The 25,004-nt window shown below is 40.7% G+C and overlaps 1 protein-coding gene across 3 annotated transcripts in view; it reads right to left on the reverse strand.

Annotated features, from left to right (window-relative positions):
* Positions 1–9,919: 9,919 nt before the first annotated feature.
* PPARG (peroxisome proliferator activated receptor gamma) overlaps positions 9,920–25,004 on the reverse strand; it is a 102,861-nt gene continuing 87,776 nt past the window's right edge. For all 3 annotated transcript variants that reach the window (XM_073592358.1, XM_073592357.1, XM_073592356.1), the window contains 3 exons: positions 23,622–23,821; positions 21,395–21,848; positions 9,920–10,635 (listed from right to left, as the gene is read on the reverse strand). In XM_073592358.1, the coding sequence (XP_073448459.1) occupies positions 10,388–10,635; positions 21,395–21,848; positions 23,622–23,821 (902 nt within the window). In that variant the 3' untranslated portion in view covers positions 9,920–10,387. The remainder of the gene's footprint in view (positions 10,636–21,394; positions 21,849–23,621; positions 23,822–25,004) is intronic.

Consider the following 25,004-nt stretch of genomic DNA (forward strand, 5'->3'; position numbering starts at 1 on the left):
GTGGTTTTTATTTTGTGCGCTATAAACAAAAAACAGTGACAATTTTGAAAAAAATGCAATATTTTTTACTTTTTGCTATAATAAATATCTCCCAAAAATATATATATACAACAAAACCTATTTTTTTCCTCAATTTAGGCTGATATGAATTCTTCTACATATTTTTGGTAAAAAAAATTGCAATAAGCGTATATTGATTGGTTTGTGCAAAAGTTATAGCATCTACCAAATAAGGGATAGATTTATGGCATTTTTATTATAATGGTTTTTTTTTTTTACTAGTAATGGCAGCGATTTGCCATTTTTATCGGGACTGCAACATTATTGCGGACACGTCGGACAATTTTGACACATTTTTGGGACCATATTCATTTATACAGCGATCCTTGCTATAAAAATGCATTGATTACTGTAAAAATGTCACTGGCAGGGAAGGGGTTAACACTAGGGGGCGATCAAGGGGTTAACTGTGTTCCCTAGTGTGTGTTCTAACTGAAGGGGGGGAGGGGACTGTGTAGGGGAAAAGACAGATCGCTGTTTATACTCTGTATGAACAGACGATCTGTCACTTCTCCCCTCAGAGAACCGGAAACTGTGTGTTTACACACACAGATCCCAGTTCTCCGTGTGCCCCGAGCGATCGCGACCCCTAGTGGCCACAGGGCAAAGCAACGTTACATAACATTATTTCTCCCAGCCGTGCCATTCTGCCGCAGTCGGCAAGTGGTTAATGCAGAGAATGCATTAAAGTGGTTGTAAACCACAGACATGACATATGAACAAAGGTTATCCCTATGTAATGTGTCTCTATTCAAAGCACTAATGGATTGATTTACTAAAACTGGAAAGTGCAAAATCTGGTGTGGTTATGCATGGTAGCCAATCAGCTTCTAATTTGAGCTTGTTCAATTAAGCTTTGACAAACAAACCTGGAAGCTGATTGGTTTCTGTGAAGAGCTGGACCAGATTTTGCACTCTCCAGTTTTAGCAAAATCGACGCCTAAGTGCCATATCTGTCTGCTGTTTCGTTCCTCTGCTATCAACATGAGTCACTTCTGATAAGTTTTCCTGACACCAAGAGAAAAAAGGTTACAGGGAGGGCACAGCTTGGGATTGACAGCCTCAGCTCTGTTCCTGTGTGCCGTGTGAAGGGTAGTGTGTTCTTTCCCTCCAATCGGCTTTGAGAGCTCTCCTCACTAGGCTTTGCAGTGTGTAGTTTCAGCTTTCCGCCCCCTTTTTTATGAACTCTCAGACAAGCTTTATAAATTCTGGACTTTGAAAGGATGTAGAGAAGAGAAGGCTGCAGATGAACAGGTACAACTTATGTAGGAGGATATGTTTTATCCATGTGTATCACCTGAGGCCAGTCACTTTACGGGGTATATGTAAGTGTTTACAACCACTTTAAGGTAAATAAAAACTTTAACCTTTACAACCACTTTAAGTCACAAGAGATCTACCTGGAAAAATTAAATTGTGTTGTTGTGAGTGTAAACTAAAGCTGACCATACATTTTCACAGATTTTTCGCATGAGCGTTCCTATGGAAATACATCACATCAGTACATTCAATAATGCTTGATTAATGCTTTAAAACAATACTTTAGCATTTTGTTTGCTTTTAACATTTGATTTTGGAATGAATGTAATTGTTCAAATGAAAATTACATTCTGTACATTGTTATTATTTCATTCACTCAGGATTTTTTTTAAATCTTTCTCCTTTAATTGAATTCAAAGTGTTCTGTGATTGGATGAGGTGGTTATTGTGACATCACTGCCCTGCCTCTCCACCTCGTCTAATCAGAAAACACCTTGTATTCATCAACAAAATGCAAGGCATTTTGTAAATGGAGGGGGTCACAAGTGGGCAACCTCCTGTGGTCACTATGCAGAAGAGAATTCACTCAGCACAGGACCCGAAAAATTACATCAGTCTCTATAGTAGTAGTAGCGACTACAACAGTGATTGTCAAATTCCACAGTGGTCCTTCAGCTATCAGATATGCATACCGTATTTATCGGCGTATAACACGCGTCGGCGTATAACACGCACCCCAAGTTTAGGAGGGAATTTTAAGGAAAAATATGTTTTAAGGAAAAAAAACTTACATTTAAATGTCCATCAATGAAGCCTTATCAGTGTCCATCTGCAGCCTTGCACAGCGTCCATCTGCATGCTTGTCCAGTGTCATTTGCAGCCTTGGTGTCATTTGCAGCCTTGGTGTCATTTGCAGCCTTGGTGTCATTTGCAGCCTTGGTGTCATTTGCAGCCTTGCAGCCTTGGTTTCATTTGCAGCCTCAGTGTCATCTGCAGCCTTGCAGCCTTATCAGTGTTCATTTGCAGCCTTGCAACCTTGTGAGTGCCCATCTGCAGCTTTGTCAGTGTCAATTTGCAGCCTTGCCCAGGCTGCAGTTAAACTTGTCAGTGTCACTGCAGTTTGAAAATGGCGCCGCCAAGACATACAGAGCCGGTCCTGTGTATCTCGGCGGCTCTTGGCCGCTTTCGGCTCCTCTCGTAGTCCCGCCCGGGATGGGCGTGACTGTGAGCGGAGCCGAGCGCCGCCCATATACATAGATAGCTTCAGCTAAGTTCAGCCAGCTCCGCTCACAGTCACGCCCAGTCCCTGTGTCCATCATAGGGCGGACTGGGAGTGACTGTGAGTGGAGCTAGCCGAACCCAGCTGAGTACACTCGGCTATCAATGTATATCGGCAGCCGGCGCTCGCTCTGCTCACAGGGGGATCGGCGTATAACATGCACCCACGATTTTCCCCTGATTTTAAGGGGAAAAAAGGGCATGTTATACGCCGATAAATACGGTACTTACATTGAGCTAAGCTGGACCAATGTAACTATGCAAAAAAGATCATACCTGAGTATATGCCTTCCATAACATTAAAGTTATATTCTACATGTAATTTTTCCATAGTTACTCTTCTAAGAAAGGAGTACAAAATGTATAGATAGGTTGGATATAGTTTCTCTGGATTCTTTGAACTCTTACACAAGTATTACTAATCGCGTGGAAAATGATGGAGGTGGTCACGTTATTGCCTAAAGGGCAGCATCAGAGTTCAGGCAGGTCTGACTGTGTGAATCCGTCTGAGCATCATTACCACCAAGCCCTTCTGGCTGATAAACCATTACCAATGTGCTGGTGTGACTGGCACCAGCAGGAAGAATTAAAAGATTCTGGGATTACATAAGTATTTTTATCAGATGCTTACTTTCCAGTATGTTGAAACCCCATAAAAACACGGGAAAATATACTATCCCCATGTAGATCGAGACCCCCAAGCAAGAATTTAACTTTAGGCTACCTGTCAGAGCTGGGCTCAGCCCTTCCTTCTCTGAACTGGCCGCTCAGCTGTTGGCTAATTGCCAGCTCCTTTCACTCCACAGTGACTCACCTGGTGATGATATCCTGCTCGTCAGTCCTGCCTACTTAAGCCATCCAGCCCAGATGATCTCTGCCTTCGCCTTGGTCACATCTCTAGAGACGCTCTCTTGTGTTCCTGTTAAAGACTTGCTTGGCTGACATTCCTTTTGGCTCCAGATCCTGCTTGCTGCTCTACTACGCTCATCTCTGGCTCCCTGACGTTTTGGCTTGTCTGACTATCCGTTCCGGTTCCTGAACTCTGGCTATGTTTTGGCTACGTTTACTCTGTTTACCTTTTTTTTATCATTATTAAACAAGTGAGATTTAACTGTACTTCTGTCTCAGTCTGATTCATGGTTTCTGACATCACCATGCTGCCACCACTGTTGAAACAACTGCATAATAAATTCATTGAAGTTGAAGTTTCAAGTTTGGAAATCTCAGCATCTCACCTACAACTATACACATAGTGTAAAAGAATTAATAAAAATATTAATTAAACCGCGCCCCCTATTGAGTGTGTGCTATACACTAAAAATCATACCGTCAGTGAGTGCAATATCAAACAAAATCACTTTTTCTTCCTGCATTGGATGCTTGCTTTTACATTGCCTATTGCGATGGAACTTTTTAAATACTTTTTAATAAAATCGTGACGAACTTCACTATGGGAGCCTGTTTACTTCTTTTCATCACCCCACGGATGTCTGGAGATCTGGCGACATGATCTGAGTTCACTAGGATCTCCCTTGGCTGAATCGTTGAAATATTATTACCTTTCTGCGCATATGACTACCTGTAATGGATGTCATAGTTACATAGTAGGTGAGGTTGAAAAAAGACACAAGTCCGTCAAGTCCAACCTGTATGTGCTTTTATGTCAGTATTACTTTCTATATCCCTGTATGTTGTGGTCATTTAGGTGCCTATCTAATAGTTTTTTGAAATTATCGATGCTCCCTGCTGAAACCACTGCTTGTGGAAGAGAACTCCACATCCTTACCGCTCTTACAGTAAAGAACCCTCTACGCAGTTTAAGGTTAAACTGCTTTTCTTCTAATTTTAGTGAATGGCCGCGTGTCTTTTCAAATTCCCTTAGATAGGTGTTGGTGAAGAAAGATTCACAGTCACCCCTAATTGTCACCCCTACCAGCACAAATGATTTTTTTGCGAAGATTTCTCTCTTTGGACATTGCGCTTTATGGATATTGAACTCTATGTTGGACACTTTAATATATTGGCTGTTTATGCACTTACACTTTATGTATGATTCAATATTTGTATTGTATAATTTTTTGGCAATTGTCACTCACTGGTGACACCAAGTGATTTTGTTTGATATTGCACTCACTGATGGTATGATTTTTAGTGTATAGCACACACTCAATAGAGAGCGTGGTGTAATTAATATATTTATTAATTCTTTTTGTACATTAACGGCCATTTTGCCTAGAACGAGCAGCTCTCAGACCAAATAAATATAAATATATAAGCCATCTGTGCAGGTAAGGATAATTACATTCACCCTCATTCACCATCCATATAGTATGTGGACACCCCTCCAAAATATTGAGTTTAGTGAAGGATGCAAGACCAAGTGACTAGGAGCACAATGCGGAGGTTATGGACCCAACGGCTGACTACTGAGGGTCGATGGTTCTGAGAAGCAGCTACACAGGGTCCCAGCCATGGTCCTGGACAGGGAGCTAGAGCATAAGATTCTCCAGGGAGTGAAGTCTAAGAGCCATGAGGTTTTCAGCAGGGCCTCTGATGGTGAGGATGGACTTGGCTGAAGCTGACTCCAGGTCGCAGCCCCCAGGGTCTCCCAGCTCACGCTCTCGGCTGGCTCTGGTGGATGGAGAGGAAGCAGCAGTCCAGGGCAACAAGGAATAGTCAGGAGGACAAGCCGAAGGTTCGGGCAACAAGCAGACAGGGATGGTCAGGAGAACAAGCCTAAGTAGGTACACAGGAATCAACCGTAGAGCACACGGCAAGAATCACCCAAGAAAGCCTTCACACAATTGTTGCTCGGGCAAGGTTGGCTTTCAGTGCGCGGGGTAAAATAGTGTTTCCTGTTAAAGGCTGGGGTGGAGCCATGCTGAGAGAAGATTACTTAAATACACAGGTGTGAGATCATGGTCCCTAAAGCTGATACACAGACCAGAGAGGTAAGCAGACAGTCAGGGCATGAAACATTACTGCAGATTCATGACATAGTGGTAATGCAACAACAAAGATATTTTATACAGTTGTGTGCTTCTAACCATGTGGCAACTGTTTGAGAAAGGTCCTTTCTGTTCCGGCATGACTGTGGCCCTGTACACAAAGCCAGATTCATGAAGACATCATTTGGCAAGCTTAGTGTGTGGAAACTTGAGTGGCCTGCATAGAGACCTGACCTCAACCCTACTAAAAGCCAAATTTTCTCACCCAACATTAGTACCTGACCCCATAAATGCTGTTTTGACTAAATGGCCACAAATTCTTGAAAGACACAGTCCCAAAATTATGTGAAAAGCCTTCCTTAAAGGTGTTTTAGCCACAAAGGGAAAGGGGATGGGGGGGGGGCAAAATTCCATATTAACACTCATGGTTTTGGAATAGAATGTGCAACAAATTTATACTAGTGTGATGTCATTGGTCGAGTGTCCACAAACTGTTGGCCATATAGTGTAGCAAATAAATCTATTGCATAGTTATATAGTTGGTAAGGTTAAACAAAGACACTGGTTCATTCAGTTCATCATGCCTGTGTGTGTGTTCATGTCACTACCATTTTCCATATGTCTCTACATTGTGTTTACTAAGAAACACATCTAAAAAAATGTTTTCAATTTATCTATGCTCCTTGTTGACACCACCAACTGTGGAAGAGAAATCCACATCCTCACTACTCTAACAGTAAGGAGCCTTTTACACAGTTAACATTGAACTGTTTCTACTCCAGCTTCATTGTATGGTGACTTGTCTTCTTTAGAGACCTTAGATTAAATGGTTTTCTTGCATTACTATAGTCACCAATTAAAATGTGCATATTGCAATCTTATTCCCTCTTAATCTCCTTCTTCAGGGAGAATAAGTTTAATTTTTGGAGTCGTTCTCCTAACTGAGGTTCTCCAGTCCCTTTATTAGCTTTGTTGCCCTTCTCTGGACTCTCTCCAGTTCAAGGACATCCTTCCTGAAGATTGGTGATAAAAACTGTATGACATATTCAAGGTGTGGCTGATTGAGAGTTTTGTAAAGTGGTAGAATTATATTTTTATCTCTTGAGTAAATTTCCGTTTATTGCATGCTAATAGTCTGCTAGCCTTGCTTGCTGCAGCTTGGAATTGCGTGCTATTGCTAAGTCTTGATCTGCTAGGACCTTCAGGTCCTTTTCCATCCTTGATTCCTCCAAAAGTTCTCCCCCTTGCAAGTAACTTGAATTCATATTTTTAGCTACCAAGTGCATTACTTTATATTTTTTCAATATCAACCTTTTTGCTGTCAGAGCAGTTTTTGCATTGTATTTCCCCCACGTTTAAAAAATCTTTTTAGGCATGAAGATTACACAAAACCCCCAAACATTATATATTTTCCGAAAGCAGCAACCTTAGAGAATAAAATAGTGGTATGACCAATTTTTTATGTAACAAGATATTACAGCAAAGGCCTAGGAAACTTGCACATTTCAGTAAAAAACACACTAAAATAAATTTTAGGGCAGACAACTGCAACATGCCAAACCCTAAATTTGTGTTGGCCCATGAAATGGCAACAAACTTCAGTACCCTATATTTTCTATAGGTGATGTTTCAAAAACCCCCTATAAGTCACAAGTTTAGTGTTATAGAGGAGGTCTTGGGCTAGAATTATTGCTCTCACTTCAGCGAGCGCGGCAATATGTAACGTGTATTACAATCAACGCATTCATGCGTAGGCTCCCCCAACACATGCATTTACATTCATACGTGCGTATATGTTGGGGTTGGGCCTTAAAATGTTGTTTGGGGGGGGGGGGGGATTGTGTTCCTGAGTGTAACTTTATTTTTTTGCAATTAAAAAACATTTTTTTGTTTACTTTTTTTTCTTTTTTTGGTGACAGGCTCTCTCTGTCTCTAAGCCTAGATTCACATTGGAGAGATTTGACATGCAATTTGACAGGTCAAATCGCATGCCTAATTGGCGGCAACTGCCGGCAAGGGCACCGTCTGATTCGGAGGCGCGGGAAAGATTCCCAAAAGTAGTTTCTGTACTACTTTTGGCAACTTCGGGGTCCGATTTGTATAGACATCTGTGAAGCAACCTACACAGATATCTCTGGAATCTCCCCCGAAGTCAGGACTGACACGTGGGAATGAAATTGTGCGAGTTCAGCTGAACTCGCACGATTTCATTCCTGCTGTCAGTGTGAACCTGGGCTCAGAGATGCTGCATATCTTCTCTGGGCTCCACTGGATGTATTGCAATGCTAGCCAGGGAAAGTGACAGGGTGACCTGGAGGTGGCGTCATACGCGTTGATTTCTGGGTCACCCACAAGAAGAGGAGGAAAGCAGACATGTGTTCGCTTTCCTCCCTCCACTTTACCCGCTGGCATCCGCTGTGTCGGTCCAGGGCCCACAGATAGGCAAGTGGAGCCCAGAATACATGACAGGGTTGTGGCGTTACTGGGGGGGTGTAGAAGCAATCAGACGGCAGCGCAGCCGTCCAAATGCTTCCACTTGACAGGCAGGAGTCTGCTTGTTAGTTTTACACACAATCCCAGTGGCTGCAGCCATCGGATTGTGTGTGAAACCCCCGCTGTCAGGTCCATACAATGTACGGATCTGACAACGAAAGGGTTAAACCTCATCTGCCATATTACAAATAGGGCTGCCACCTGTCCAGGATTCACCCGGACAGTTCAGGTTTGGAATCATGCATCCGGGTTTCAGCCTGCCTGAAACCCGGACACATTATTTAGACTAGACTATGGCTTCCCAGCAGGGTTGCTGGCTGCAGTTGTCTACGCTGAAAGTGTCTGTTAAACTCTTTCACGCTGCCCAAAGCCAGTACTAACAACCCCCCCCCCCCCCCAAATACACACAGATGGGAGAGGAGAGAGGGCTTGCTTTGCACCTCTTCCCCCCACCCCTACCCCTCTGTATCTGCCCACACTCCAATCCCCGGCGCTGTGCCTCAGAAAAGGAAAGTTGGGGCCGTAAAGTTGAATCTAGCAGCCTCAGATACACCTGGATGAGAGGTGCTGACTGCCAATGGGTGAGTGAGCTCACCATTCATCCCTGTCTGTGACTGAAGTCTCCCCCTTCTCTCGCATGCCTCTGAGTAAGTACACTAAGGCAAATCAGGGTTCTCAGAGCACCCCTTACATCAGGTTTCCCCTTTACACCAGAGGCCACAGTGTTTCCCCTTACATCAGAGTCTTCTCCGTACATCAGAGTTCCCCCCTTAAATCAGGGTTCCCAGAGGATCCCTTATGTTAGAGGCCCCAGAGTTCTCCCTTACATCAGAGTCTGCAGAGTTCCCCTTACAGTGAAAGGGAACTCTGCGAGTTCACATGTAAAAGGGGAACTCTGTGGACTCTGATGTAAAGGGGGACTCTTGTTATTAACGTCATATGATTAGAAATGTTTTTTAATAGCAAAATATATGTATAATTTATACTATAAAAAAAAATTGACGTGCGCCGCTAAAGTGTTTGGGTTTCACTTGAAGAAAAGGTGGCAACCCTAATTACAAATGTAAGTAAAGTTGCTATACCCTGTTGTGAAGTTATTGCCCTGCTTAGCTTTGCATCATCAGCAAACACTGAGATGGAACTATTTATTCCCAACTCGAAATGGTTTATAAACAAGTTAAACAGTACTGGTCCCAGGACAGAGCCCTGGGACATGCCGCTCACAACTCTAGACCATTCAGAAAAATATGCCATTAATCACCACCCTCTGGACTCGCCCCTGCAACCAGTTTTCTAGCCAAGTACATACAATATCATCAATGCCAAAGAACCTCAATTTGTAAATTAAGTGTTAATGGGGTACTGTATCAAATTCCATAGTTAAATTTAGATACACTACATCCAAAGGCTTCCTTTATCCAAATTACAGCTTACCTCCTCAAAGAATACTAAAAGCTTGGTCTTGCAAAAATGGTCTTTCATAAATCAATGCAAGCAAAGTCAGAGATTCTAACCCCCTCCCTACTCTAACCAAAATCAATAGAAATGTTTTTCCTTTAGACTCACTTTGCCAATATATGATATATTTGGACAATTTTGCAGAAGGAGTGCCACTGCCAACTAAAAGTCTTTCTTCACATTGGTAATTTTAAAGGCTATTGGGTGGCTGAGTGCTGCTGGTAATGTTTTGATATTAGCATTCTGTATTATGTATCTATGCAATGACAAAATCTTGGTAATCTGTAAAAATAAAAAATGTCTACCATTGTAAAAAATGATAATGAAAGAATGTGGAGAACAATTCAGGGAAATTATATTCTGTGCCATTTACCATATAAAGTATAGTGTCACAAATTAATATCAATCCACCACACATATCCTTTTATAACACATTTTAATATTAAAAGGTAATTGTACATATGTTTTATAAACCAGTTGCATAAAATAGACCAGTTATATGAAAGCTTTGTGTCTTTTAAGGCTTTGTCACAGTAATGTTTTTACTGTTTTCCCTCATAAAAATAGTGCAAATTGTAAAAATACATAATTAGAAAAAAGGTTAGTTCCATACAGGTACTGGCAGGCCTCTTGTAGATGTGGGTGGGTACAAGTCTTTGTAGATCTCATGTGGAAGAAGGAGATCATTACAAGTCCTTGTGCTTCTCTTGCAGATTCGAAGGTTGATTCCATGGAAGACCTTGTTGCTCTCTTTAGATGTTAATCATATTTCTACAAGGTCTCTTAACTCTAGAATAAGTTTGAGTGAAGAATCTACACAAAATTTTGTAGAGCCATTGCAGATGTTAGCGATAATCGCTGAATGAAGTCATGAAGGTATTGTCAGATGTTCAGTACAAGTCCTTGTAGATTTCTTGCAATAGTGGATGAAGGCTCATCTCGGCCTCTGTTTTCCTTATAACCTGCAAATGCTGAACATGCTCTGTCACAACTTGTCTAAGGTCCGTCATCTTTTGGAGAAGTTTAGCAAAGAGCTGGGAGGAGTCTGGGTGGTTTATCTTAAGCTGTAGCTCCAGCGCTTGTAGCATTGTATCCTGAATGTCTTCTATGGGCTTCACATTTAACAATCCAGGACGATCTGGAAAAAAATAAACATAGAGAATTGAAGAACAACAATTTCAAAATCTCCCATTATGGCTGAACTGTAAGCAGATATGAAAGACACAAATGAATGCAGCTCTGTAATTACAGTATCAATAAATATTTTTTTTTCACCCAGTGTATGTACCAGAATTTCACCATGTATCAGCCTCTTGCAGTCTCTTCATAGCAAGGCTGGCATGGGAAAGGAGGAAGCAGTACAGGGAGCCAATCAAATCATGTGCTGTCAGGAAGCATGCTGAAGAGAAAGTAGCATAACACAGAAATAAGCTCATCATTGTGCTGCTTCTTCTTTCACTGTCCAGTCACAGGCTGGGGAGGGTCCAGAATGAATAATGCTGACCACCAGGCTGAAGACATCTAGTGCCAGAAAAAAGTACTATGGGATGAATCTCAAGATTGAAGGTGACTATTGCAACAATCAATAGCTGTCTTTGTTATTTTTTCTTTCAATGGGCTTTTAATTTTTATCTTGGTGTTTTTGAGTGCTACTTTAAAAATATTTCAAGCCAATGCCAGTGTTGCCAGACTGGCAGTCCAAGCCCAGTGCTGTGTTAGAAGCCTAAGAAGCAAAAGCTAATTACAAGCAATAGAGAAAGAGCTATTTGGTATATCATCCATATGTTCCTATCTTTAGTTAGCCCAGCAAGAAAATCTTAGCAACCCATTTATTGTATAATGTTGCTTTTATAGTGTTTGCAGGGATCGACAGAGATAGGTAGTGTATGGTAATTTATGGCATCTCTGCCAGCTGTTAATGTTATATGCTCATAGTTTTAGGATCTGTAAGTAACATGTCTAATCTACCATACAATAGCTGCCTGATGCTGTAAACATATCTTAAAGCGGTTGTAAACCATGGATGTTTAAAAAAAAAAAAACCTGCAAGGCAATGGCATAATGTGCTAGTAAACATCGCATACTAGCACATTATAAAATACTCACCTTGGAACAAAGCCCTCTAGTGCTGTAAAGTCATCGCTGAGAGGGCTGACATAATTCTTCCGGGTTCGCAAGCTCCAGCTATGTGATTGGCACAGAGCCGCGATGACGTCATTCCTGCGCATGCACGCGGGAGCCCTCTGTTCTGGGACAAAGCTCTAAAAGTTTCGTCAAGGTATGCCGGACCTTCAGAGCACATGTGCCAGTAAAGTCACTGGCTAAATGCAGGGTGAATAGCTCCTAAACGGTGCGCGTTTAGGAGATATTCATTTTGCCTACAGGTAAGCCTTATTATAGACTTACCTGTAGGTAAAAATGACCAAGCGGGGTTTACAACCACTTTAACAGATTATATTTTACTAAGGTGTATGTAGAATGACATAGAAAAGCATTGTATAACTACACACAAATAAGTTTGTGAAATTTCGATTTTCAGTTCTTTTTCTGCCTTTTCAGTTTGCCTCAAGATTGGAGCATTCATTTAAAAATACAGTCCCCCATATATCTTAGTTACTTTCCTCTCCTTTTTGCTCCAAATGTCCATCTGACAATGGCACGTTCTATTATATGGTTTGGGAATGCCCAGTCATGTGTACCTTCTGGTCTACAGCCACTGACTTTATAAATTCCAGCCGCCAGCTGCCCAATATATGTAACACCTCTAGATGTTTATTGGGGTATTAAGAGGACTCTGACTTATCTAATTATAAAAAGCTTCTTCTACGATTTCTATTTTTTTATGCTAGGAAACATAGCAATCCAGTGGAAGTCATAGGTTCCTTCCACTCTAACTCAATGGCTTAGACTAGTTAACCAAACTATCCCTATGCATAAATGAATGCACAAGCTCAAGGATGCCCCCAGAAATTAAAAAGAAAAAAACTTTGGTCCCCCTGGTTGGAATGACAGAAACAAAAAGAAGAACCCGGTCCAGGTGTCTACTTCCTAATGATCTCTCCCCTCTCCAGGTGTGGGTGCGGCTCGATATGCAACCATATGCAAAAATTGAACAAAAAGGTCCATATGGCTGCACTCCAATGAAAAACGATTTCTTTATTGTTATAATAAATCCATGCAACAAGGATCAAACCACTGACGCGTTTCACACCGTTATAGCAGGTGCTATATCATAACTCATGAATAAACACCTGTTATAACGGTGTGAAACGCGTCTGTGGTTTTATCCTTGCTGCATGGATTTATTATAACAATAAAGAAATCGTTTTTCATTGGAGTGCAGCCATCCAGACCTTTTTGTTCAGTTTTTGCATATGGTTGGAATGACAGTCTACCATACCAATTGATTAATAACTTATAAATGTAGACATGAATACTGCGGAAAATTAAGATGGCGCAATATATATGGTCATTTGGCTTTTACGATAGAATGGTATGCCATTATATATATGACTGGCTGGTATTTGAATGTATTGCAATGGTATACTAATTGTTATATGTCCTTTATGCAGTACACGTGATTCTTCTTGTTTATGGAAAACCAATAAAAAATTTCCTTTAAAAAAATAATACAGTTGATGTTGATGATAAAAAATTGGTTTAGTTGTAGCAGCAACTTCTTTCACATTACATAAATATTAATATATCAGCCACTGCTATATTGATTAATGAGTCTTTACAGAACTGACAAAACTTAATACAATTGGACGTGGCATGCCTGCATTCCCATTTCATGTTTTAGACCTGGGATACTCATTGAGGTCATTGTTAGCAAACATCTTCTAAATTCTTCAGTTCAGTAAACTTTACCAATGAAGCACAGTTTGCTTGTCCTTAATGAAAAAGATGACTAGTGGCCATAGTTAAATAGTCTTCCCATCACCCACATCCACAAAAAGCCTAAAATTGTATTTAAACCATAACCATGAGCTATCTTTTGTTTAGCTAAAAATACCATACATACAACTTTGAATAACTAAAAAAAACTAAATAAAATAATTTTGATATGTTTTGTTATAGCTGTTTATTGAGTGCAAAAATACCTGTTGATACCAGTTGGCTTTCCTAAAACATAGGTGGTGACAGTAACACTTATAAAAGAGTTGCAGTCTCCATCTACTTTTTATTGCTATATGTGTTATGCCGCGTACACACGGTCGGACTTTTCGGCTACAAAAGTCAGACAGCCCGTCTGACAGACTTTCGACAGACTTTTGGCGGACTTGCGGCGGACTTTCTAACGAACGCACTTGCCTACATACGATCACACAAAAGTAGGACAGATTTGTACGTGATGACGTACATCGGACTAAAATAAGGAAGTTGATAGCCAGTAGCCAATAGCTGCCCTAGCGTCGATTTGCACTAGCATACAGACGAGCGGATTTCTGGGTCCGGCGGAGTTATGACATAAAGATTTGAAACATGTTCCGAATCTAAAGTCCGTCAGATTTGTGGCTGGAAAAGTCAGCCGAAAGTCCGGGGAAGCCCACACACGATCGGATTGTCCGCCGGATTTGGTTCGTCGGCGTCCTTCGGACTTTTGTAGAAGAAAAAGTCCGACCGTGTGTACGCGCATTACTGTTGTCACTGGGAAAGTAATTAAAGTGTATTTAAAGACAAAGCCTCTTGTTTAGCCTAGGTTCACACGTGTGCATCTGTAGTGTATTTTTACTTTATTTTTATCTTTTTTGTTTTTATATGGGCAAAAATGCATTTTGTTGCACCAAAAACAAAATCACCTCTACTTTCTTCCAAGACGCATGGAAGAGAAATGCCCAGGTGTTGATAGAGCCTTATAAAAAATATTGTAAATCCTCTTCCATGCATTGTCATGTGTTGGCCAAGTTTTTTTTTCTTCCTGTCAGTCTTCCTGCTAGGGAGATCATCCATCGTGATTGCCCCGGGACAGAAAGTGATAGGAAATCCAAAATTTTGTTACCAGAAAAGGAATAGAGGAGATGCATGGAAGAGAAATGCGCTGGTGTTGATAGAGCCTTTTAAAAAAATCATGGAAATCCTTTTTCGTGCATTGTCATGTGTTTGCCAGTTTTTTTTATTTGTTGGTCTTCCTGCTGGGGAGATCATCCTCCCTGATATATAATACAATGACTATTCCCCAAACTAGAAAGATGGAATTCTTGGCTGACAGAGGTTCTTACTAATGTCTGGCAGCTACTGGAGCTGGACAGGACTGGATGGCGCACCTAGCGGTACTCAGTACTTGTAGTACATTTAGGACAGTATGAGCCCAAGGACCATTTCCCAGAATGCAGATTTCTTGCACTCTGGACATTCGGCCCTTGGCACCTACCGACCTAAACATTCCTCTTGTTGGGTACATCGTCACGCCCTGTCCTGTCACAGCAGCTTTAGCCTTGTAATAGAGTTTGGCAGGCTGCCTGCAGCGGACCTGTGCCCTCTGCTCACAGCTAAAGGCTAGAGCTCCATACATCGGGGCTAAATGCCCAGTGTGCTTGGGACTTTAGCGTGAAAATGAAGGACAAACTATATGAGCTCATTGACACCAAGACATATGCAATACCATGCGTGCACATAGAACAATGTGAATTCACTGAAGGTAGCAAGCTGCTCAGGAGTCACAGAATTATGGGTTCCATTTAAGAGGGTGTCATGTGTGCATTTATGACAGATTCGCTTTAAAATCTAAAGGCTTTAACAAACAAAATATATACATGTATGAGATTAATGTGATACAATACAAGATTGTATTATATAGTACTGAACAAGATAGAGTTTATTGCAGATCTATATCTAGACCTGGTTTGAACCTGCTGCATTTATATAGTCTACAACTATAAAGAAATTAGCACAGTAAACTTATCCTCAGATGACATGGCTTTAATCTCACGTTTACTGGACAGTTACACTTTAACCAATCTGCTTTCTCTGCCTAACGATGATGCCAACTCTTAAAAAATCTAAATGTAGCTGAGCGCAATGGAACAAGTCCTGCCTAGTACTAGCAACAAAGCCAAAGCACCAGGAAAGAAGAGAAGCAGCTAGAATATCTTTTCACCTGTGTCTGGTAGAGTGTATGTAAACTTTTCTTATTTGGTCCCTTTTGGTCTGTTAAATATACTGTTGAAAATGTTTGCATATATCTTGTTGTATCTGTTCAATATTTGAAAAAACATCTGTTGATCCTGCCAATTAAAATAGTAAGCTGATACCTTGCTGTGCTCCATGGCTCTGCTACAATCTTATCAGCTACATTGTTCCCAGTTTGTTTGGTGAACTACAGAACACTTCCTGCTATGTTATAGAGAAGAGGAGAAGGGAGGTGTTCTGTAGCCCTGCCCTACAGTGGCAACATTGCTCCTCAAAGATACAGTATGGTGAGTGAGTATTGTCACCAGAGCACAGATCGGCAAGATCAGCAGGTAAAGGGAAAAAAGCCTGAAAAAAGCCATACAGGTTAGATGATGGTCACTTGATCCTGCCAGTTTTGACTTTATCAAGCAACAATCATTACAGTAGAACTCCAGCCCTAGATGGAGTGGGTATTATTTATCTGTTACCATAACTGAGATATGTACTATCACATCCCAGACCACAAGAAAAAGTAGTTGCTATCTGGAAAGCAAGGAGAATCTCCAACTTTCAATATGTGTCCCTACTGGGAAATATGCCCTTGCATCCTATTACAATGACAACTGTAATAGTTTGTTTTTCACCTTACTTTATGCACCAGATACAGTGGCCCCTAGGACAAACAGATAGAGTAAATCTCAATGGGGACACAGGCAGCAATACAAGCTTGACAGAGGTGCTAAACCTTCAAATGGAGTGGGAGTTCCAGTTACCTACTGACAACAGTAGACATGTTAGACCCAATCATTCTAGGGGAAAGACTGAACAGAGCTGATCTATGTTAGGCAGGCCATACACGGAGCAAAGAAATTCACATGTTTGCCCCATTAACACAGACAGTGTCGACGGGGGAATCCCTCCCGCCAATCCATTGTATTCTACCGGGGGGGGGGGCGGCTTACAATGGATCGGCGGGAGTGAAGACAGTGATCATTGCTAGTGGCTATACCAGCTGGTAGCAATGATCGCATGTAAAATCCAGCAGGCTGGTTGTACCCAAATTGATCGATCGATCAACTTGATACATTCAACTTGTCCATACATCCATACATGGTTCGAATCTCAGCCGATTCCTGCTGAACCGGTCGAAATTCAAACCATCTATGGCTGACTTTATTCTCCCAAGACAATTATAAGATAAAGGTGTCTACCCAATTCATAGATATGTGGGCAATGCAAGTGTATACATCAATAAAGTCAACAGAGTACAACAGAGACTGTTTGGAGGTTGTATCGAGAATGCATGTCTGTCTACTGTTTATGCATGATGTTCCTGTCATTGTATAAAAGAAATGGACACTTGGATATTCTTGCAGGAGCCTTTTCACTTATATAACCCAGTTATTCCTTGTCAAGTAATTTAGTCCTGGATGAAAGTTTGCTAATATGCTATAATAATCATGTTATTAATGGCTAACCAGCCTTCTGTGTTCATGTGATTCTATGCATCTTAAGCTCTTTGTGTATACAGTTTCTTAATAAACACATCTCTTGACAAAATAAGGCCAAATTTGTTATCCTTTCTAAGGAAAATTCATCAATTGAAAAGAACATGGGCCTTTGCTGACCTTCTGAAAATCATAGTTGCCTGGCTGTCATGGAGAATCTCTGGTTTCAGTACTTTCTAAGTCACTGACCCAAGAACAAAAATGTAAACTATTGCAGCTGACCAATACTTACATGTTGTGGCTGCGATTGCTTTCTTTTTCAGCCTACAGTATCTCACAAAAGTGAGTACACCCCTTACATTTTTTTGTAAATATTTTATTATATCTTTTCATGTGACAACACTGAAGAAATTACACTTTGCTACAATATAAAGTAGTGAGTGCACAGCTTGTATAACAGTGTAAATTTGCTGTCCCCTCAAAATAACTCAACACACAGCCATTAATGTCTAAACCGTTGGCAATAAAAGTGAGTACACCCCTAAGTAAAAATGTCCAAATTGGGCCCAATTGGCCATTTTCCCTCCCTGGTGTCATGTGACTCCTTAGTTTTACAAGGTCTCAGGTGTGAATGGGGAGCAGGTGTGTTAAACTTGGTGTTATCGCTCTCACTCTCTCATACTGGAAGTTTAACATGGCACCTCATGGCAAAGAACTCTATGAGGATCTGAAAAAAAGAATTGTTGCTCTACTGAAAGATGGCCTACGCTATAAGAAGATTGCCAAGACCCTGACACTGAGCTGCAGCATGGTGGCCAAGCCCGAATAGCGGTTTAACAGGACAGGTTCCACTCAGAACAGGCCTCACCATGGTCGACCAAAGAAGTTGAGAGCACTTGCTCAGGTTCATATGCAGAGGTTCTCTTTCGGAAATAGACATATGAGTGCTGCCAGCATTGCTGCAGAGGTTGAAGGGGTGGGGGGACTGCTTGTCTGTCATCCCAGAAGGAAGCCTCTACTAAAGATGATGCACAAGAAAGCCCACAAACAGTTTGCTGAAGACAAGCAGATTAAGTATATGGATTACTGGAACCGTGTCCTGTGGTCTGATAAGACCAAGATAAACTTATTTGGTTCAGATGGTGTCAAGCATGTGTGGCGGGAACCAGGTGAGGAGTACAAAGACAAGTGTGTCTTGCCTACAGTCAAGCATGGTGGTGGCAGTGTCATGATCTGGGGCTGCATAAGTGCTGCCGGCACTGGGGAGCTTATAGTTTATTGAGGGAACCATGAAAGCCAACATGTACTGTGACATACTGAATCAGAGCATGATCCCCTCTCTTCGGAGACTGGGCCGCAGAGCAGTATTCTAACATGATAACGACCCCAAACACACCTCCAAGACGACCACTGCCTTGCTAAAGAAGCTGAGGGTAAAGGTGATGGACTGGCAAAGCATGTCTCCAGACATAAACCATATTGAGCATCTGTGGGGCATCCTCAAATGGAAGGTGGAGGAGCGCAAGGTCTCTAACATCCACCAGCTCCGTGATGTCATCATGGAGGAGTGGAAGAGGACTCCAGTGACAACCTGTGATGCCCAAGAGGGTTAAGGCAGTGCTGGAAAATAATGGTGGCCACACAAAATATTGACACTTTGGGCCCAATTTTCATTTAGGGTGTACTCACTTTTGTTGCCAGCGGTTTAGACATTAATGGCTGTGTGTTGAGTTATTTTGAGGGGACAGCAAATTTACACTGTTATACAAGCTGCACACTTACTAGTTTACATTGTAGCAAAGTGTCATTTCTTCAGTGTTGTCACATGAAAAGATATAATAAAATATTTACAAAAATGTGAAGGGTGTACTCACTTTTGTGAGATACTGTATGTACATTTTCTGCAAGTTCAGAAAAATACTTGTTGATCCTGAAGAAAAAAAGGGGGGGGGAGGGACACCTTGAGTTCATCCAATTTAGGTTCTGGAGAGAGGGAGGGGAGAAACGTATATAGGGGGGGTTCAATGACCGGCTTAAAATAGCCTACTTAATTTATAGTATTGTGCCCCTAATATCACCCATACCATTTGTTGACTGAATCAACAAAAGGGATGAAACAAATGAAATAAAGGGGAGGAACAGGCTGTCATTTCAGTTAAATTACAGCTCACATATTATGTATTGTCATCCATGCATAAGGTGGAGATAATTAATGCAAATAAAATAAAATTGCATATAATAGTTGTATACAGAGTAAATCCAAACTGCCTAGGTATACAGTTACATTTAGGTATTCAAATATCACTGCCTCTGCATGGAATGACAAGGTAGCACACTGCCCCCCCTTGTTCTATTAAGTATTATGACACAATAAAGTTATTTAGGTTCACAACAGTTTGTTCTTGAGCGGACCTTCTTTTTTAGGGGGTTTTCTCTCGCCCCCTTCCCCCCCTTTTTTCCTTATACTTGTTGATCCTGCCAGAAATCCCATGAGTACGAGCTTGTAACTTCCTGTGTAACCCCCCACACACACACACACACACACACACACACAAATACACATTATAAAGGTGAGAAGAGATGTTTTGCAGTTCTAAGACATTTGCCGTCCTAGGGCGATAACATTGCCACTTCACAGATACAATGTATTGATTAAGCACTGTCACCCTAGGACAGGAAGCGTGCTACTGGATGGATCACCAGGTGACAATGAAGAAACAAAAGAAAGCCAAAAAAAAGAAAACAAATACAGCCAGGATCAATAGGATACAATATATTACATTCTTGTGTCTAGATACACTTTAAAAGGCTGATGGAATGTCCAAGGGGAAGCAACAAGATTGCCTACTGAGCCAATAATGTCTTCCACAACCCACTATGGGAACTGAATTGCAGAGCTGCGATCTCTGGGAAAAAATAATATTTTAGTTTTTTATTAGAGTTTTTTGCTTCTTGAGGTTGGGACTGATTTGATATCTGCTGCATTCTGATCCCCAAAAATTCAAAGTGCCCCAACACTGGCCACATTTAAGAAACCACCAGGCTGGAATTCATCCCAATTGTGTGCTGCTGAAGAGACTCTTGCACCAGATAGGCAACCATCTTATTTATTATTGTCAGCACATTTTTTAAAATTTGTGATGCATTTTCAGAAGATCAGCATTGACAACCAAAGAAAGCTCCAGAAACCAGAAGTATTTATTTTCACTAAAAGTAACTTCTCAAATCTGACGAGTCCTCCATTTTACAGTTCCCTCATAATGACACTAGTGCTATCCAATCACCCCAATGGAGTCCTAAATGCACAAAATTCAAAAGAGAGTAAATGCTAATGCCGTTGGCATATATAAATACTCTGGGAGGGGGGTCACTTTTAGGCTTATTGCTATGGGTTGCTATACTTTACATTTTAGAGTAAATAGGACAATGATGATATGCAAATGTAATTAGTTTTAGCAACAAACTGCCAAGCATCTCAAAACTGTCCTACAACAGTAAAATAAAAACTGGCTGATTACTATGGTTTACTGTAGTTGGCTCCTTACTCTCTATATAGGTATTTCTCAACCTTTACCCTGAAGGAACCCTTTAAATACGTTTTAGGTCTCAGGGAACCCCAGAAAAAAGGATTCTATCTACAGCTCATGGCATCTACAGCTCTTTAGCAGGAAAAAATAGATATACTTATAATCAACAAAAAAATTAAGAAGGTGGCATACCTAGAGTATTTGATGCCCAATGTGTATACTGTTTCTGTTCAAAGTGACAAAAGTATTTTCATCAAAATTAAAGTAAATCAAATGCAAATAATGGCCTGAAAGGTACAAACACAGACCCCCTTACTTTGTTGATCAGTGTGGTGACTCCCTACAAAGATGGTCTGTGGAGAAATGCCTGCAAGTGGCATTATTCACACTGGTGGTCAGTGTGAATAATGCCTCTTCCATTAAAGGTCAATGGGAAGAATCCATCCCTTACTGTTAGTGTTAACCTATCTCAGAGACAAAATGGGAGGCCCCACTGGTGCCATGCAGTTGTTTCTGCCAAGAGACATTGGCCTTAACAGTACGCAGGCACCATTAGGATGGAGGTCCCAGCAACCTCTAAAAGAATCCTAAGGTGCCACAGAACCCTTGTTGAGAATGGCCACTATATACTGACTTATGAAGCCGATGGGAGATGTCTATTTAAAATGGAAACCCCTTTAAAAGAGTTATCTCTTATCACATACATTGATCATTTGAATACAGCATCATTGCAAACAAATAAATAAAAACAGTTTTGCCTCCATTAGAAATACAACTAATTTGGCGTTCAGCACAGAGAACATCTTACCTCCACTAAGTATGATGACAGCTATGAAGATGGCTAGATCGCTGTCGTCCAGTTCTAGTGCATTAAACCTAATGGCAAATTCAAACTTGGGTTCCATAAACCCAGAAAAAGGTTTCCTCAAGCTCTTGAGAAACTCCCGTGTCATGAAGCCTTGTCCATCAGCAATGAGAACGCCATCTTTATTCATGAGAGAGGCCAGCATTGTAAATATGATCTCATGGACACCATACTTCAAGAGAGTTACTTGGTCATTCAGGTCCAGGCTCACAAATCCTGGGATGTTTTTGGCAAATTCAGTGATCTCCCGCACAGCTTCCACAGAACGAGACTGACACCTCTGAAAAATGCGAATGGCAACTTCCTTGTTTTGCTCCAAATAGGGTGACATGGAGTATTGGCATTTGATTTGATCCTCTCCCATCATCAGAGAATTCATATCATAGATTACCACAGGCTAAGGAAAGAGATACATGCTATTAAAATACATACTTTTACAATATAGACTTACACACTATTTACATAACTTCCCTCACTGCTAATAACTAAAAACCACTAGTAAAAGTCCTCTAAAAGGGAATCTATGTTTTTTACATTTTTTAAATATACCGGTTTGTAAATGCATATGTAAAAAGGTACGTGAAGGTAGCCATGTTAGCTTGTTACATGTTCAGGCCATGCTTCCTGTGCAGGTCTACACAGTAGTTGTCCTTTACTGCTCTTCTCAAAATGTAAGACTATGATTTGGTCAACTCACTAAGAACAATATGCCCCTTCCTCGGCTGATATTTTATCTCAGCAGTTGTTTAGCAGTTAGGCTGAGTCTCTACATAATAACTCAAAATGTGTACTCCCTACATTTGTACCACACTACACTAAACAAGCGGTCGAGGAAACAAAAATATGAGGCTACCATTAAAAAAAATATGTCGATTTTCTGGTAATATACTGACCCGATAGCTGTAAGCTGGCCATACACTGTTCAAGTTTCTTGATGAACCGGACAAAATTCAGTTAGTTGATAGCCCTCACGGCCCCGACATTCTTAGAGTCGGGTGTAAGATTGTTTCCTGCTGTTCAGGTATTCTGACCATCTGTCAGAATACAATAACCACAGCAGAAGATTTGCCTATCAGCTCTGTATAGTGTATAGCCAGTTTAAGTATTTTAAACAGAACAAACTAGCAAATCCGAAAGGCAAATAAGAGTCAGAAGGCCTAATCTGCACAACTGACCAGTGATTCAAAGTTCTGAAGCAAAATGTTAGTATACCAGCCAGTCAACTACCTTTTAGTTCAATACCTTGGGTCACTAACCTACTATGCAGATACTTCTGGTTTTTCTTATCTTCATACCTAGTCATTTCCAAAAAAGGTCCAAAATGGCCATCCCCATATTTTGTTTAAAGGTTCATTTTAATATTTATCTTAAAATAAACGTAACTTTAAAGTGTATCTATAGCCAAACATGCTGCTATTTCCCATTGGTAAGATGTCCCTTCACCTCATGTTTTGAAAACGCAAAAGGAAGTGCATGGAAATCTCTCAAAAGCCGAGTATTTATTTTATTTCTCATCACTTTCTGTCCCCGGGACAGTTGGCATCCTGAGAAATAGAGAGGGCAAATCTCTCCAATGGGGTTGCAGCCAGCATTGAAGAACCTCAAGTTTCTAGAACTTCCTAACTCTATTTAAAACAATCTTTGGCTTTTGATACATTTGAAGAGTGTTTTCTATTTGCCAGTTAGGTTATTTGTACTGACATTATTTATGTATTAAGATAATGCTAACATACTGTAAGCCCTATTGATCCAGGGCGAGTTCTATTAGTTCATTTTAATACTATTCCAATGTAAAACAGTCAGATAATACAAGGTACAGACTGTGATAACAGTCAACAGGCACACTCAAATTGTCAGAAAATTAGCTTGGTTGAAATAGCAGCTTTTTTGTAGTAAAGCAAGTAAACTTAGGCATTCTGCCAATATTAAACACTGGATGTTATTAGATATTGCAATAATTTATTACTTATTTTTGTTTTTTTTTACATAACATTTTCCTCTCTATAGTCACCCCTTGCTGATGACTTTATGAATCTGGATTTGCCAAGATGTGTGCAGCACTTACAAAAGGAAGTTGACCTTCCATAGACCTATATATAATGCAAGCAGAAAATACAATTGTTTTAAATGTAATCCCAGTTAATGATTTATACACATAACGCCCACTCACTGATTTGTCCGTTGCCCTTCCTGTCAAGATGGCCCTTGCCTTGGCTTTTGTTAAAGGGAAGGACTTGAGATATGAGTCATACAAGTGCTTGGCCAAAACCCGTTGATCGGCGCACTCCGGATTCAGCTGGTCGATGTCACTGGAAATCTCAGCCAAGAGCTTCTCCTTCTCAGCCTGAGGCATCCGTCCAAACCTGATAGCTGCAAACAGAATTTTTGTGTTACTGGGGCCGAAATTATTATGAAAGGAGTCGCCATGGTGTGATAAAACACGAATGAGCTGTCATAAAATATGCAGTAAATGCAGCCCAGTGGATACGAAAGCTTGTCATTTTGGGGAATATTGCATGCCATAAACAAGAGGCATGTTTAATGAGCACTGCAAGCTAGACACACTTTGATAGATTCTGTCTTTAAGTTTTATGATTGCGTCAAGCAGCAGATAATAGGTACAAGTCAGCACTTTGTACAAGAATATGATATATAAAATTGTAGGTTGTGAAACATTTAAAACCTCAGACCATAAGGGAACCAAATGACTGAGATATTTGTGCTGGTTGGAATGTTATATAGCCTATCACAAAAAGTAACAAGATCAATTGTGAACTGGCAAAGTAGACAGTAAAGAACGTTTTAACATCTTAGGGTGCTTGAGTACAAGGGTTTCAGACTCAGATGCAAGTTGAATTCAGTATGCTTTTGACTTGCTTTAGGCTGCTTCTAAGTTCCCATGAGCTACTCTAGAGTTTCTTTAGGTTATAGCTAAGCTGCTTTAAGTTGCTTCTGAGATGCTTTAAGCTACTTTTGCAATTTATGTTGACTTGTATAGAAAAGGAAAGCAATTCAGATGCAACCAAATGTCCTATATGGGCCTCTTTGCACTTTAGCGGTGTATTAGCAGGCAACCTATCCATTAAGAGTGGGCTGTCAATGCACTTCAACAGACAAAAAAATGCACTGATTCTTTTTTTTTTATTGCGTGTTGTGGTGCTTGGCACATGTCATAGGGCAAATGCTTTGCCATGCATTTCAGCAACACGCATTGTACCACAATACAAAAGTGTGAATAGAGCCTTCAAGTGAACTTGTGCTTTGCTCATGCATGGAAAAAGCACCTTAACTTAACCTTTAAGCTAAACCTATCCCATGACAGTGAATTGAAATGTACATTCTGAAATTAATACTTCATATCTACACCTGGATTATTTCAGCATAACATGGAGGATTTCCTTATATGTTTGCAAATTAAGTCCTATAAACCAAATTGATAATTTCTCTGTATTTCAAAAAACAAATTGTCTATCGAGGGCAAAGTTTTTCTTTTTGTTTCAAACTGTTAGATTACTGACCTCCTTCTAAAAATCTTATCTGCTTGGCAGTTATG

The sequence above is a fragment of the Aquarana catesbeiana genome, linkage group LG07 (genome assembly GCF_042186555.1).
Source record: "Aquarana catesbeiana isolate 2022-GZ linkage group LG07, ASM4218655v1, whole genome shotgun sequence".
In the NCBI taxonomy this organism is placed as follows: Eukaryota; Metazoa; Chordata; class Amphibia; order Anura; family Ranidae; genus Aquarana; species Aquarana catesbeiana.